The 15,900-nt window shown below is 54.5% G+C and overlaps 6 protein-coding genes across 6 annotated transcripts; 1 reads left to right on the top strand and 5 right to left on the bottom strand.

Moving 5' to 3' along the window:
- Nucleotides 1-555: 555 nt before the first annotated feature.
- CORC01_05393 (uncharacterized protein) lies at nt 556-1,584 on the bottom strand (the record flags this gene model as incomplete). The annotated part of the gene is made up of 5 exons (XM_022617036.1): nt 556-747; nt 816-884; nt 963-1,126; nt 1,219-1,499; nt 1,556-1,584. 5 exons carry the CDS (start codon nt 1,582-1,584, stop codon nt 556-558), a joined length of 735 nt encoding a protein of 244 aa, XP_022476501.1.
- A 902-nt stretch (nt 1,585-2,486) lies between these two features.
- Nucleotides 2,487-3,515, top strand: CORC01_05392 (methyltransferase domain-containing protein; the record flags this gene model as incomplete). Its single annotated transcript, XM_022617035.1, has 1 exon — nt 2,487-3,515. The coding sequence occupies one exon, from the start codon at nt 2,487-2,489 to the stop codon at nt 3,513-3,515; it is 1,029 nt and encodes a 342-aa protein (XP_022476500.1).
- Nucleotides 3,516-5,380: 1,865 nt separating this feature from the next.
- Nucleotides 5,381-6,341, bottom strand: CORC01_05391 (short chain dehydrogenase; the record flags this gene model as incomplete). The annotated part of the gene is made up of 2 exons (XM_022617034.1): nt 5,381-6,192; nt 6,245-6,341. The coding sequence occupies 2 exons, from the start codon at nt 6,339-6,341 to the stop codon at nt 5,381-5,383; spliced, it is 909 nt and encodes a 302-aa protein (XP_022476499.1).
- Nucleotides 6,342-7,268: 927 nt separating this feature from the next.
- CORC01_05390 (GRIP domain-containing protein) lies at nt 7,269-10,870 on the bottom strand (the record flags this gene model as incomplete). Its single annotated transcript, XM_022617033.1, has 3 exons — nt 7,269-7,320; nt 7,390-10,318; nt 10,372-10,870. 3 exons carry the CDS (start codon nt 10,868-10,870, stop codon nt 7,269-7,271), a joined length of 3,480 nt encoding a protein of 1,159 aa, XP_022476498.1.
- An 817-nt stretch (nt 10,871-11,687) lies between these two features.
- Nucleotides 11,688-12,976, bottom strand: CORC01_05389 (uncharacterized protein; the record flags this gene model as incomplete). Its single annotated transcript, XM_022617032.1, has 3 exons — nt 11,688-12,558; nt 12,630-12,865; nt 12,953-12,976. The coding sequence occupies 3 exons, from the start codon at nt 12,974-12,976 to the stop codon at nt 11,688-11,690; spliced, it is 1,131 nt and encodes a 376-aa protein (XP_022476497.1).
- Nucleotides 12,977-14,328: 1,352 nt separating this feature from the next.
- CORC01_05388 (uncharacterized protein) lies at nt 14,329-15,258 on the bottom strand (the record flags this gene model as incomplete). The annotated part of the gene is made up of 1 exon (XM_022617031.1): nt 14,329-15,258. The coding sequence occupies one exon, from the start codon at nt 15,256-15,258 to the stop codon at nt 14,329-14,331; it is 930 nt and encodes a 309-aa protein (XP_022476496.1).
- Nucleotides 15,259-15,900: the final 642 nt, after the last annotated feature.

The following is a 15,900-nucleotide window of genomic DNA, read 5'->3' as shown; positions in this document are numbered from 1 at the left end:
CGTTTCTGGCCTCTGAACAAAACCCTCGTTATTTGCAACTTGGACTGCACTGGACTCCACCACATGTTATTGGTCGTCGACGAGACAATGAAAGCTCGGCCTCAGCAGTCTGCGCTTCTACAGGCCTGGGCCCTGCCGTCCTTGGGTTTGGACTTGACTTGGAAGTAAGCTACCCAGGCTGTCATGACATGTTTGGATCCAAACGTTGGCCAAGGCATACCAGGATAGTGAGTAGCAGCGTTTGCGACTTAGTATGAGCTTTTCGAATTTTCTAGGCAGGGAAGAGAACTCAGGAGCGCCTTTTTACTGTTAGCTACACCAGCGTCCGATATTGTACATCGAGCATCTTCCTTCCATTTTGTTCCGCTTGTTATTTGTATGTGAGCTTTTCGCATCCATGCTCGGATATCATTTTCCTGGAATATTTCAATATCGGCGCGACCAAGTACGATAAGCATAGACTTCGCTCTCAACGTCGAAGATTGGTATGAAGAAGCCCGTATTTTCTAGTCCCAACCAGCTCGTACGCTGACATGCAAGTCGCGCATAGCGACATTAGGACTTTTCTTCTTCGTCTCTCCGGATCGGCGAAGCTTCCTGTAGATCGTGTGTCCAATATTTCCAAGCCAAGATGGCATGTACCGCAGCCTTTGCGAGGACCGGAAGTAAGTGCTCCTGGCAAATGAGGTACTTATCGAGTACGCCATCTTTCCTCATCAAGTCTATAGAAAACCTCGCTCCAGAGGGCTGGAGTGAATCGTCAGTGATCTTTCCTCAGCCATATGAGACTCTCGGAAAAGGCTCCATCAACGAACCTTCTTGGCTAGATTGAAGTGGTGAAACAGCATCACAACCTGCGAGTTGCTGTCGTCCCACACCTTGAACTGTGTTGCTTTCAGTCATTGCAAAACTTCCATCACAACCTTCAACAACGTCGAGGCTCATGATTGAAGAAGTCTTACATCCTCGGTCCTGTACAGTACGGGGTTTCCGTCCTCTTCTTTCCACTCCGTGAACTCTGGCGACCCAACCCAGCTTCGCCGGAACTTCAACCCGATCTTGACGGCGTCGATGGTCTTCCGCTCTTGGCGGTGGAGAAGAACGTCAGCAAGCGAGTGAAAGCGTGCTAGAATTCTTCAGGTTTAGAAACCGGGCGTCTTGCCACATCTTGCCCCATCCGACGATGCGAGCTGCAAGACCAAAACGGGGTTTACGTACCGATAGGTCCCCCCACCGGATAACGCTGAATCTCAATCTCGAATTGCGGATCCCCCCTCGCGAGAACCTTTGCGTATCGCTGAAAGCCCTTTTCGGATTCGCTTCTTGTGAAGATGAGGGATTCGCTTGAGCCGTACGGTAACATTGGGAAGTAGATGAGCAGTAATGCGTCGTCTAGGTTCAGAGGGTATTTCTCTGCCACTGCGAAGATGTACTTTTTGCCGCGTCGTGAATTGAGAAATCCTGTGGCGGTGTCGGCTTCTTTGAGTCGGAAGACCCCTCTGTTTGGGGTTTTAGTTACGGCGCTCGTTGCGGTGCTGGTAGTCGATGGACTTACAGTCGACTCGGTATCGAAGGCTGGCCCATGTTCAGTCAAGATGTCTGTCTTCGACAATCTGATACACCCAATTCAGTCTTTCCACTGTTCTATCTCTATAAGTTCCATACACGATGCCATTATCAGGTGGCCCAAGTCAGTCTTCCTCGCTCTTATGGTCTGCGAAACAGCGCTAGTGTGCGGCTGACACGACCCAGTTGAGCCATGCTGCCCCAAAAGAATGCCTTGCCAAGACGCCGTTCCGCATTCTACGTTTCTTCTCAGCCAGTCATTCCCGCATGTGTTTTGCACTAGGTAAACCGCTGGACTGCCGCGACTGTGTTGAAGTCTTCTGTGCGCAGTGATTCCAATGACTCTATATCTTTTCGGTCTCGCTCGCAACCTGAGTCAATTGGCAACGGGGCTGGTTTCGATCGACAACTGGTCTTACCCCAATTCGTGAGCCTAATTGGCGGGCCTACTCCGAGAGTCACTTATGGTCCGTGCTATAGGCTTAGTGAACGCCGTCAGACTTTGAACAACTCAAGATACCCTCTCTGCCAGTTGAAATTACAGCTCTTGCTTACAACGCACAACAGTGCTCTGGCAAGTCTTGATTTTTTTTGGACCAAGATCGTGTATCTTGGCATTTATGGAAGATGGCTCAGCGTATATCCGAGCCGAGGTTACAGTACCCTCGCGAATTGGCGGGGGTTGGTATCCCAACTCGGAAGTTGCAACTTCCAACCAACAAACAGGCCACATTCGCACAATTGTTATCTTGTCAACCAACAGGAATGTGACTGAAAAAGCGGAGAAAACGTATAAAACCAAGGGATTTATTGCGAAAGAGGGGTAAGGTGAGACGATCTCCTTTCATATTGCACTACAACCGTGTCCGCCAGTTTCCATCGAGCAGCCAGGATACCACAACGCCCGCCACCAATCGACAATGCAACAACAGGAGGAGAACCAGCCGCCTATTGAGGCAGAAGACTCTGGAGTTGACGATGCTTCCTCGGTCGGAGGCTTCTCATCAGACGAATCTAGCGCTTCGCTGAGATCGAGCATTCTAGACTATCGCCGCGAGAACGGTCGGACGTACCACCGCATGAGCGATGGGAAATACGCCCTACCAAACGACGACCGAGAGCAGGAGCGCCTCGATATGGCGAATCATATCTGGATGCTCGCCATAGACGGCGACTTTTGCAAATGCCCCAAGAACGACGGCACCACGGCCAAACGCGTCCTCGACCTCGGAACGGGAACGGGAGTCTGGGCGCTCGACTACGCCGACGCGCACCCTAACGCCATCGTTCTCGGTGTCGACCTCAGTCCCATCCAGCCCCAGTTCGTGCCTCCCAACTGCAGCTTCGAGGTGGACGATTTAGAAAAGGAGTGGACATGGTCGAAGCCTTTCGATTTCATCATGTCCCGGAGCATGATGGGAAGCTTTTCGGACTGGGAAAAGACGATTGCCCAGGCCTATGCCCATCTCGAGCCTGGCGGCTACTTTGAGATCCAGGACACCCTCTGGCCTCACATTTCGGACGATGGCACGCTCAAAGAAGACTCTGCGCTGTACAAGTACGGACAACTCATGGTCGAAGCGTTTAACAAGATGGAGCGTCCCCTCGACATTACAAATCAATTCCCGGCGATGATGGAGGCGGCCGGCTTTGAAGAGGTGACCAGAATCCCAGTCAAGTTCCCTGCATCGCCCTGGCCAAAGGATAAGAAGCTGAGGGAGATTGGCGAGTGGAGCCTGGAGATGATGCTGCCCGGCTTGGAAGGCATGACTTTGGGACCGTTCACTCGTTTCTTGGGCTGGTCTGCCGCGGAGACCATCGTCTTCTGTGCTGAGTTGAGGAAGGACCTGCTCAACCTCGACATTCATGCCTACTGGAACGGATCTGTCGTATATGGTCGGAAACCGTTGGAAGAAGAAGAGGAGGAGGAGGAAGAGGGATCTGATTGAAGCGTTAGGGGGTAACAATGTTAATACCAGCGAAGGATTGAGTGTAGCCCGATTTCGTAACAAGGCAAGAAGTATTCACACATGACGAAGTAGAGCCCAGCGTGCCACCTCGATGACGATTTCGAAAGTCGATACAAATGAGAGACAAAGAAAACCTTTTCAATTCGTCAATTCTTTCTACTTTCCTTGTTAAATGAGCTCTAATCCGACCGGAAAGCCCTCATATGAAGATGCATGTAACTCAGGAAAGATCTAGTGATAGAGTCTCATATTACAACAGCAGCTGAAGATGCTGCGAGCCTTTGCATGAGGGCAAGATGTTAATCCACCAAATACATCCGGGGTATCCAATCTGATGTTTCTCTCTTCAACGGATCAAAGCAAACAGAATTAGTCTATATCTCTTTTGAGATCAAGGGGTTTGAACGACAGCGTTTTGCCTCAATCATCTGGCTTATCACTACTATGCAGAAAAAAGGTATTGTTTCTGGCACTCAGCTTGAAATTCCTGGATGGGTATAGTTACCGTCTAGGTTACCTCAAAATGATTTGTCTCAGCCACTCGAGCACACCGTTTTTGAGCCCAAGTATTAAGCGTTCTCCAAGAACGGCGTATGAGCAGCAATAATCAGCCACATGATGCCAATTGCATCGGCCTTGCTGTGCTGCCCTGAGAAGACCGAGTTTGAGAAAGATGCCTCCTTCAGGCCCCATGCCTTCAAAAGGAGCACTACCATAACTAAAGTGTTTTGCAACCGCATTTTGGGCAGGGCAACTTGCACCAAGGATCCAGTAGGTAGAAATATCCTTGCAGCTATCTGGCATAAAATTCAAGCCCGCGTCCTCATCGAACTGCGATCAACACGGCGTAAAAAAACACCAGCCCCGTCAACCCTCTACTCGTTCTCGCAGAATCCAAACACACTCCATTACCATACTATCTTCTACTCCCAAGCAAGCTCCCAAAGCAGTTAAAAACTTTCGTATAACGCGTGAAACTTGAATCGGCTTCGAACACATCTCCCGTAGAGCTCGAACCCAGACTTCCAAACCCCTGAACATCTATTTACGTCCTCCAATTTCCTCCGTCCTCCTCCCAAGTCTCAAAGCACTCTAAATGTATTAATTCTCCTCTAAATGGGGTAAATGTCTAGTAGATAACTACTGATTCCATCCCCAAATAAGACTACCCCAACAACCTTTAAGTGCGACCCTCAACTTCCATGACCTCACACAGCATCTTCACCGTCCTAGGCCATCTTGCACCAGACAACGACACCGCAGCACCTTGTTCCATCAAGAAGAAAGAGTTCAAACGATTGGTTTTACAAGCTGTTGATATCCCATTAGATTTCATCAGGCTGTTACGCGGTATGACACCTTGTTGACGTGCCCATCCCATATGAGTAAGTGCCAGAAAAACGGGCTTGTATTCATAACAGACTCATAAGAAGACAGCCGTTGCCAGTCAGCCAGTTAGGTATTATTTCAAGCACGAAAACAAAGAACCATCTTAAGAAAAAGAAAATACTAAGAAAAAAAAATGAAAATTCTGTCCATGGCATTATGTAGGACCATGAGTCAACATTCATCTTTGCCAGTCAAGGCTAGAACTATACCCCTCGGCTATCGACCACAACGGACACTATTGAGAGCTGTCCCATCGCTGCTCCCTACAGCGGTCCGACAGAAACTTGATTGTAAAGAACTCGGATGAAGGGTCCGTCTGCAAAAACCCCAAGCTACCAGAATTTTCCCAAGACCCCAACGCCGAAGCGAACATAGCCCGTCTTCCTAGAACACAATCTAGACCCACGCACAGCCACATCAAAGCCATACGACGCATCATCCAACCCCATCTCACCTCACAACCCAGCAGCAAGCGTATACCCCCCATCAACGGCAAGCGTCTGCCCATTCAAGTACTGATTACACGCAAAAAACAGCACAGTGGACGCCATATCCTCATCTCTACCGGGCCGTCCCGCAATCACCTTATCGGCATACTTGTCCTTTGGGAGCTCGCTCTTCTGCTCCTCGTCCGACGGTGTCTTGGTCGTCATCTCGCTAGGGAACACCCCCGGCGCGATACTATTGACGCGGATCTTGAGCCCGTTGGACGCGATTTCCTCGGCGAGCATGCGGTTCACGTGGATCGTCGCCGCCTTGGACGCGTTATAGGAGAAGTGGTGCTGCGACTTTTTAATCATGCCGCTGATGCTGCTAATGTTGATCACGGTGCCGGACCAGCCGTGGTGAGCGTCTGTGGATTTCTGGAGGAGAGGGAGGAAGCTTGCGGCGACGTAGAAGACGGCGGCGACGTTTGTGCGGTACGTCTCGGTCCAGTCCTCAAAGTCTGCCGAGTCCGCGTGGAAGAGGCTGGCCTTCATGTCCTGCGCCGAGTCGCTCTCGACCTCGAGGGCTGCGCTGGAGACGCCGGCGTTGTTGACGAGGATGTCGAGGGAGGATTCCTTCGACGCGATGTCCTTGTAGAGCTTGTCAATGTCCGACTTTTTGGTCACGTCTGCGACGATGGGGATGATGGAGCCGGGGATGTTTTGGCCGTAGGTTTGGACGGTGTTGTCGAGCTTGGCTTGGTTGCGGGAGGTGATGTAGACTTTTGCGCCGTTGGAGGCGAGGGCTTGGGTTGCCATTAGGCCTATGCCTGTGCCGCCGCCTTAAAGAATGGTTAGATGGTGGCGTGAGAGGGGGAGGGGTGGGGGTCGTACCGGTGACGAGGGCGACTTTGCCGGATAAGTCAAATAGGTGGTTGCGGGTGAAGAGACTGTTGCCCTCCGGGCCCGAGGTCTTTTGGCCGGTGGACATTTTGACTTGATTCGGGTATGTGTGAGATTGTTGTACGTCGTGGGTGACTGGGCGTGATTATAGAAGAAGAGATTGTTGTGCGTGCTCGTGCTGCGAGGTGGACGGGAATTCTCAAGTTGTTCGCGTTTGCGTTGGTGTTGGGAGACTGTTAGGAAGGGGCGAAGTTGAGTGCACAAGGTGGGAGCTATATAACCTCGCACCGAGATGACGAATGAATGGAAAGTAAACGGGATGATCTCATAGTTGTCTATGGTTACAAGCCCAGATGCAAAAGGGGCGTCAATTGCAATAAGTGATACAGCAGGACCACTCGCCTCTCACGCAATGCAATGCACGAGCGGAAGCAACAAGCCCCAAGCGGTACTTAGAAGGAAAGCAGTCCTGTCAGGCTGTCATCGAGTCCTACGGTAAAGGTCGACATGGCCACAAATGAAATAAAATGCACCTTGGGAACGGTACGTATCGGAACAGTAGCAGCTGCGAGAGAAGGGCACTCGTGCGGAATGAGGTCAGTGAAGCCTCCATGACGACACCCACATGCAGTCAATCCCTGGGCCCGCGGAGGGAAACGTCCGGCGAGAGCTCCGGGCGCGGGGGGAAATGGAGCTAGAGCTGTGGTCGGGGCAAGGTTAAGGTACCTTAAGCCGACTCCTACCCCGCTAGTTTAGCATTCCAGACCGGCCCAACGCAACTCACCGAGCACACCTCACCTCACCTTACTCACCCCACTTGAGCCTCTTCAATCCGGCACGAATCGTCGTAAACAACACCACATCATCGTCAACGACATATCCGTACTTGGTAAGCAAAAACACAACAGTACCGTCCATCTGCGTAGGAACAAGCCATCTCGGGGTATTTATTCATACAAAAATTAATACAAACCTCGCACCCCGGATCTGGGGCAACCATCATCCACCTCCCACCTCACCGAACAGTGATGTGTTGTATGGCACTCTTCCACTTCTGCTCATCGTTCCTGTGACCTCCACGTTAGCCAAACATCACCCTCTCCTCTTTTCCCTAATCCAGGAAGAAACAAACTTACTTGTCAAACTTGAGAATCCTCCCCAAAACAGGCACAAGCTGCTCCCGCAACTTATTGTCCTTTTGCTCCAAAAACTGCAACATAATCGTCTTGAGATACATCGTATCCGCAGACACCCCGCCCCCGCCCCCGGCCCCGGCGCCAGCCCCCGCCGGCCCGCCATTCAACCCAGACCGGTTCGAATCCATCGAGCTCCGCCCCGACGTGACGCTCGCCCCCAACTTGGTCTGCACCGTCTTGAGCTCCTTATTGACCTTGTCGAACCGCTGCTTCGCCTCCTCCAGCAGCCGCCGCAAATCAGACTTTTGCCTCTCCGCGTCTCGCACCTGCTGCTCCGACGCATCCAACGTCGTCCGCAGATCCGACACGGCAGACCGCATCTCCTGGACCTCGGCCTCGGCCTTCTCCTCCACGCTCTCCAGCTCCTCCCGCCGCTTCCTCCACTCCCTCTCCCGCAACTCCAACTCGTCCCGCTCCGTCGAAAGCGTCTTGACATCCCTCTCCAGGTCGCGAATCTTCTGCTTCAGCTCCTCCGTCTCCCTCGTCTTGCGCCGCGCAAGCGTGCTCGACTCGTCCTCCATCCGGTCCCGCTCCTCCATCGCCGCCTCCATCCGCGCCCGCATCTCCCGCACTTTACTATCGGCGCGCTCGTCCACATCCGCCAGCAGCCCGCGCATCCGCTCCGCCTCGCGCGACCTCTCGGACAGGTGCTTCTGGATCTCGGCCAGCTCCTCCTCGAGCGACTCGGACTGGGATCGCGCCTCCTTGAGCTGGATCGTTAGCTCACCCGTCTGGTCTCGCATGCTGCCCAGCAGGCCCTGCGCGTTCGCGTACTGCTGCGTCTTGAGGTCCGCCTCCTCTTGTAGAGACTTCTTCTCTTTTTCGAGCTTCTCCACTTGCTCTTCGAGCTCTTTGACTCTGGGCCGGAGTTTGTTGGCATCCTCCTGCACCCTTTGCAGCTCCCGGGCCGTCTTCTCCTCCTTGGCGGCGAACTCAACCTTTTCCGCCTCGGAGCGACGCAGGTCGCGAGCAGACACCCGCTGCGCATCCTCAAGACGGAGCTTGTTGTTCGTCTCGGCCTCGACTTTTGCACGGAGTGCCTTGATCTCGGTCTCGCGGTCCGTCGCCAGACGCTGAGCTCTCGTCACTTCCGCCTTGAGATCCTTCTCCTTCTTCTCCAGGTTGCGCAGCTCCGCGTTCTTCGCCGTGAGCTCCTCCTTGGTCGTTTTGAGCGCAGCAGAGTCCTGGCGCAAGCTCTTCATCTCGGGCTGCGCCTTTTGCAGAACCTCACGCAGGTCGGTGAGATCCTTGTATCTGCTCTGCGCCAGCTGTTGCGCGGCGCCGAGGTCGGATTGCAAGGTCGAAGACTTGCTCTTGAGATCCTCGTACTCGCGCGAAAGGTTGTCAAACTCGCTCTGGAGCTTCTCCGTCGCCTTTGCGTCGTTTGCCGAGGACCCGAGCTCCTTCTCGAGCTCCTCGATCCGCGTCTGCAGTGCCTTCTTCTCGGCCTCGAGGTTCTTGATCTTCTCCTTGGCCACCACGTGCTCCTGGCCAATCTCAGTGACCTCGTCGCGCAGCGTCTCGATTTCCTCGCGGAGATCCTCCTCCGTCTTGCGCTGCTTCGTCAACCTCTCAATCTGAGAGTCCTTTGTGGTGACTTCCTCCTTGAGGCGGGTAATCTCCGCTTCCAAGGCATCCGTGTCAACCTCCTTGGCCTCCTCGGCTGCGGGCGGCGTCGCAGTTCCTGCGGTGGTGGCCGTGGCGGCGACGGCGGCGGCAGCACCCCCCTTACCCTTCTTCTTCTTATTCTTCTTGGCATTCTTTGAAGCACCCGCAGCACCTCCAGCCGCAGGCGTCTCGGTTGGCGCAGGAGTTGCAGGGGTTGTGGGAGTAGCAGGGATAGGCTCGCTCGCCTGCTTTTCCAGTTGCTTCGTGAGGTCGTCAATCTTCTTTTCATTCTCGGCCTTGTCCTTCTTGAAGGTCTCAATCTGGCCGTTGAGAGTCTTGATGTTCTTCTCCACGTCCGCCTTGGCAGCCTCCACTTCCTTGACGCGGGCTTCCTCCTTGTCTGCGCGTGCGTTGGACTGGGTGAGCTTCGACTGCGTCTCCTTTGCGTTCTTCTTGGCAGATTCGACTTCGCCCTTGAGCTTGGCTTCGACCTCCTTGAGCTGCTTCTGCGAGGCCTCGAGGCGCTCGGTGAGAGACTTGATTTCGTTATTCCTCGCCTCCAGCTGGGTCTCGAGAGACGTCTTGACAGCAGCGACATCACGCAGCTCGCCGGCCTCCTTGGTCACCTTGTCGAGGTTCTCAGTGAGGTCGGCGCTGGATTCCTTGGCGGAGGCGAGCTCGGCCTTGAGCGAGTCAACCTCGGCCTTGAGCTCCGCCTTGACGGTATCCACCTGGGTCTTGAGCTTCTCAATCTCCTCATCCTTGGCCGCCAAGTCAGATTCGTACTTGGGCGCCTCCTCGTCGTAGGAGAAGAAGTCGCCTGCGGCCTCGTCCGGCTTGTCCGCCGCGGGCTCCTGGGCCTTTTGCTTGGGCGAGAAGATGCCGAGAGCCTGCTGCAGGGGCGACTTGACGCCGCCGTCGTCCTTGTTATCCGCCGCGGCGTCCGCCGTGTCCTTGGATTCGTCGTGATGAGGGGCGGCTGCCGCAGATTGCGCCGCCTTCAACTCTTCGACCTCCTTCTTGAACCTTTCCACATCCTTCTCGGCCGCTTCCAACTTCTTCTTGAAGTCGTCCTTCTCGATCGACACCCTCTTGTACTCGTCCATAATCATCTGCTCCTTCTGCTTCAAGGAGTTGAGGTACTCGACGAGGGCTTCAGGTTCCCGAATCGAGCCGACGCTCGTGTGCTCCTTGAGCACCCGTTCAAAGGGCTCGATGGACGTGGCGCGGCCGTGGGCGATTCGGTAGGATCGGAGGAGCTCTACGCTTCTGTTAGTGATGGCGTGTCCGCGCGTGTGTAGATGGTCAACGCACCAGGGTACGTCTTCTCCAGCTTCTCCAACTTGCGAAGCTTCACCTTGACCTCGGGCGACGGTTCCGCCGCACCAGCTGGCGGTGCACCAGCCGCACCCTTCTCTTGCTCCTTCTCTCCATTCTGCCCCTCCTCCGCCTTTTCCTTTACGCTCTCTCCCCCCTTTTCCATATTGTCGCTGTCCTTGTCTGCAGCTGGCTTCGGTGTCCCCGCGCGGCTCGGTTCCTCGCTGTCGTCGAGCGCAAACGCCGCCTCGAAAACAGCCGGGTCCGGGTTCGAAGCGCTACCGCCGTCGTCCTTGGCGCCGGCGTCCGCCTTCTTGGGGCGAGGTCGTCTCGCGGGCGACTGGTTGCTTCTCGAGGTGGAATCGGACCTGCGCGGCGTGCCGCCTCCTCCGCCTCCACCGCCCGGTTCGATGCGTTGTCGTGCTTGCTCCTGTCGAGCCTGTTCCTCCGCAATTGTCCGATCGATGGCGCCCTTGAGCCTCTGTTGGATTCCCATTATTGTCAGCGGGCCAGGCCTACAGGTGTTTAGGTGGAGAGAAGGCAACGAAGCCACCACGTGTGACCAAGATGAAGGTGCTTTTTTGGAAAGGGTCTGTGGAAAAGTGGAAAAGAAGAGGGTTTGGGAACCAGAGACGAACCTGGAACATGTTGCCGATCTAGGGATGATGGGATCACCCTGTGACCATGGACTCGTTTACAATTCTATCGGCGGTGCACCCAGGTGGTGCAGGGTAATGGAAAGTCTGAGAGCTATGCGCAATGGTCAATGTCGAGTATCAAAGGGCGCTGCATTATTGGTGGCGCAAGACGAATTGGAGGAAAAAAGGGAGAGCGAAGGGCTGAAGGGACGGCTGAATGGACCAGCGTTGGTTGTTTGGCTTAGCCTTTTTTTTGTGGTTTGGGACAGGCGTGGTGATGGACGGTCGAAATTCATCCAAGGGACCCTTCGTACAGATAGATACATGCGTTGAGTTCACAAGTGTCCTCAGCCTGAGGTGCTTAGCTGTTCCAGGCCGCTCCCAAGATTGGGGGGGGAGCACGGACCCGGCAGCAAGGTGACTGTGGGGACCTCTCTCCCTCTGCCGCGTTAGCGTTCAGCCTCACCACTAGCCACATTCGGCCCCACCGGTGCATCCCGTCCTCGAGCCTGGCCCGGGCCCCGGAAATGATGTGGACATGCGACACGCAGGTCGGGTGTGTGAGGGCAAAACGTCTACCGATATATTTTTCTATTTTGTGAGCTGCAATTATGTTATGAAATAATTGGCTGTAACTAAGTAGCCAGCAGTCGCGCATTCACCGCCGCACGTTTTTTACTTGCCACCCTTGCCCTTCCGTTTCTTCGCTGCCGCCGAACCGCCCTGTCGCCCCGTCGTCTTCGCGCCGCTGGGTTGCTCGTCAGAATCTTCCTCCTTGATCGAAACGCTAGACACCTCTTCATCAGACTCCTTGAACTCTTCGCCCGTGGGAACCTCCCGCGACCCCAGGACCTCCTGCATGATGCGTTTTCCCTCCTCCATTTCGCCGTTGGTGGCCCCGCAGCCCATGCACTTCCACGTGCCAATGTCTGAGAGGGCCTTTGTGCCCGGTGGGGCCTGACCGTTGACCAGCCTGCAATTCCTGCAGATGAGGGCGATCCGATTCTTGGACGCCGTCTCGTCTTCGCCGAGGAGGAGGTCCATGATGCGGTCGTACCAGTGCGACGAGCCTGGCATCCCCTCGGCCTGCGCAAAGTGCTGCGAGTGAGGCGGCGGCGGCGGAGGCAGGTGGGCGTATGCGTTGGGCGCGAATTCTTCCGTGGGCTCGAGGCCGTTGGGCGACTGCGGCGGACGCCCGGCTTGGAAGCCAGGCGGGGGACCTTCGCGGCGCTGGATATTGGCGGTGGGAGGGGGCGCCATGTTCGTCCGGCCGCTGGGTGTGGCGCCTTCATTGTGCCTGCCGCCCTGTTGCTGCTGCTGTCGCGACTTCTTGTCCTCTTCGCCCGCACTCTGCTTCTTGTTCTTGCCCTTGCCCTCACCGCCTCCGTACTTTTCGAGGAGCTCCAGGGTGGAGTCGTACTTTGTGGCGTCCTTGAGCTTCTGGATCGTCTTTGCGCGCTCGGCCTGCTGCTCCTTTAGGCGAGTGGCCAGGGAATCGATGCGGTAGTTGAAGACGGCCGTGACGGTGGTCCGCGTGAGGTAGATGCTGGGTGGATGGCATGGTCAGCATGACAACTTTGCGCAAACGGCTTTCCCGTGGAGGAAGGAACTACGAACAGGAGCGGGCCTCCCGCGACGCCGGTCCATTCCGAGGCGCCCATGTCGTTCCATCCTACGACGAGGAAAATGACGATCGAGTAGACGAGGTAGGCAAAGGCGAGGTACAGGGACCAGAGCACCCTGATGCGACGGGAGGTGGCTCGCGCGCCATCGAGTCTCGCCTGGGTGTCTGTGATTTTGGTAGACAGGGCAGAGAGGGTCTTCTCAAACGAGGCAGGGGAGGAGTCGTCGGCCTGCAATGTGGTCGGTCAGTCAATCCATTCGCCCAAGATGTCGTTATGCGCATGAAGAGAGGCGGTCCAGAGCCGTAGCAAACGTACCCTCCAGGGCCAGAAGGAGACCATGGCAAAAGATGATGCGGACACGTGCCGTGCTCAAAGCGGCATGGCCCAATTCGACGGAGCGGGCAGAAGAAACAGGAGAGAAGCCGAGACCACAAATGAAATAATGAATCGCGACGGTGCGATGTGATGCGCAATTCAAGATCAGACGAGCGAGCGCCGCCGGTGTGTGACCTCGTGGCAGCGACGGTCGGGAGGTGCGGGATCGGGGAGTCGGCTGGTGGCCTGGGAGGGGAGGAAGCTTCGCGACACAAACGGTGGCACAGAGAAAAAAAAAGAGCCTGGACCGGCCAGCTGTTACTTATGACGCAGCAGTGAACAGCTGCGCCGGGCGCTCAAAGAGGAAAGGCAAAGAGTCAGGTGGGTCTGGACTCTCCCTGCCAGCGAGCGAACAGCTGTTTTAGCGCCCTGACAGCTCCAGGATGAGGTACCTTGCCTAAGGTAACCTGTATCAGCCTCATTACTGATGCGAGCGTATACAGCTTTACCAAGGTAGAATTGTTTTGACTGAGACCAAAACTATTTCAAAGTAAAAGAAGCCAACGTTTGTTTTATGTTTGTACTTCTCGAGAGGATATACGTACGTTTTAGTCGAGATTTATGTAGCCATGTTTTGGAGCGCTCCTTGATATGCAAAAATAAAACAGAGTAATGCTGGGTCTTGAGGGAAAAGGTTACAAGGAAATAGCTTCTGCGTCAATATTGAACCCACAATCTGAACTACCTGATTTCTAATTGTAGAGGTCAATCAGCTTTTCTATTACCAGACTACCGCGGTAGACATGCTGGTGCTGGGGTGTAGTCTTGATTCAACACCATGGCCAGAGCTGATGGTGAGATCAAGTCTTTTACAGGTTGGCAGTCGTGGGTGTCATGATTACTTCGATTCTCCTGCGAAAGAACCCTCGAAGCCTGGGATCAAAATTTTAATCGATTTCTCATTTATGAGGTTCCAGATATTCTGTAGAGTTCATCATGCCTCGCGAGATCATTAACCTAAGGAACGAGTTTTGTATTCACGAATATGGAAGAATCATCTCGCCCGATTCCGAGCAAAGATGGCATTCTACTCAAATACGGCTTTGAATCGTCAATATCCATATGTTATCCCATTTTGAAAAGCAGAAATCTCCTGGCATGATCCCTCAGATCAAAGTTCAATGCAATTACACAGTAGATCCACAACCACAAGCATTCCAGACCAGAAAGGCACACGTGTGAACATAAGTCTATGAAAACTTCAGTAGCTAGACTGTCTATCAACGCCAACTCGCGCCATCACGGCGTCTACCTCCGACTTCAACCAAGGCACCTTACCCTGGGAACCACACCCCTCTCACCACATCCCCCTCCCCTCAACTCAGTAAATCCCACGTCTGCAAACTAACCTCCAACTCAACAATCCTCACAACCCTCCTAAGCACCTCCAACATTTCATCATTACAAAAAATCCTCACCAAACCCTCCTCACTCATCCCCCTCAACCGCTCCCTCACAACCCGAACAACAGCAGCCTCCTCAGCCTGCACCCCACCCCCTTCCTCAAACGGCAACTCCAGCGCCCTAGCCAACGCAGCCTCAAAATTCTCCCGTACAAGAACCTCAACCTCCTCGGTGATGGCAGCCATAACCTCCCGCTGAATCGCGCCCGCGAACCGCGCACGCTCGAATTCAAAGTTATCGTGGACGGCCTCCATCACCAGCGCGCGCAACGCACGCTGCTGCTGCTGCTGCTGCTGTTGGAGGTGGCGAAGCTCGGGGCTGGTCAAGGTACCGTTCTTCATGCGGACGTCGCCGTCTGTCTCGATGCTTCGTTTGGAGGAGCCCGAGGAAGAGGCGGTGGCGGGGCTGGTTTTCATTGCGAACTGGCGCACTCGAGTTACCGTGCGGTGGCTTTCTGGCGTTTGGAACACGTCTTTGTCGGGGCTGTCGGCACCAGCAGCGGTAACGCTGCCACGACTACTGCTACGACCTGATGAAACGGGTGATGTCGTCACGGGCGTGTGCGGATGACGGTATGGCGTCGGTGTCGCGGGGCGGGAGGCGACGTGCTTTGTCGGGGAATGGTCAATCTGTGCCATCTCCGCGAGGATCTCCGCCGAGCTGCGGGGGCGGAGTGTTTGAAGGGTGAGGGTGAAGGGCTGCAGGGCTTTGCGGTGCGTACCTTGGCTCATGTCGATGTAGAATGGGTTCGTGTCGATTATGGTGGCGGGAAGGATGTCCTGGTTTGGGGTGCGTACGGCTGCCAGAGGCCGTTCTGATTTGGATTTTCTGGGGGAGGCCATGATGGGCCTGTTTGATCTGGGAAAGTCAAGTGAGCAGCTAAAGGATTCTAGAATATGTGAGTTCTCTTTGGTGATGATGGGGTAGCAAGAGTAGATGGTTCATCTGCCATAATTCAACGTTGATATATATATATATATGCCTTAAATATTGCCGCTTCTGGATTTCCAGCAACTTCATCGTGAGTCCTGAGAGGCACGGAGTATGTCGATACTCATTCCAGTCATGATGCAGCGAGAAGAGAGCCAAGACGTACACATTCGTTGAGAAGTGAATATGGTGCACTCATCAGATCGCTTGATCCGTCACCTCTGACTTCCAACACTTTCAAGCCCATTTCCTCGACCAGTCAGATACCTCAGCTTGAGCAAGTTGCGCAGGCGAGGGCCGCGTCATATTGACAGACACTTTTGTGCAAAATGGAACAAAACGAAATAAAAAAGGTCCTGCAGGTCTTGACTCGTCACAAACCGTTGGAAGTTTGTCGCCAAACGTGTCTCCAAACGTGCCAACGTGCCAACGTGCCAATGTGAGCGAGCTGCAAGTCCTGCAGACCGACGTGGAGTGCGCCCCTCCTCCCCGTCCTCAGCGCCACATGAAAAGTTCCCCACGGTAAGCGGCGTTGGGATGTGAAATTGACAGAC

The sequence above is a fragment of the Colletotrichum orchidophilum genome, assembly GCF_001831195.1.
Source record: "Colletotrichum orchidophilum strain IMI 309357 chromosome Unknown Scaffold_37.1, whole genome shotgun sequence".
Classification (NCBI taxonomy): domain Eukaryota; kingdom Fungi; phylum Ascomycota; class Sordariomycetes; order Glomerellales; family Glomerellaceae; genus Colletotrichum; species Colletotrichum orchidophilum.
Note: the sequence above shows the minus strand (reverse complement) of the source record. Positions and strands in the feature narration are given on the sequence as shown.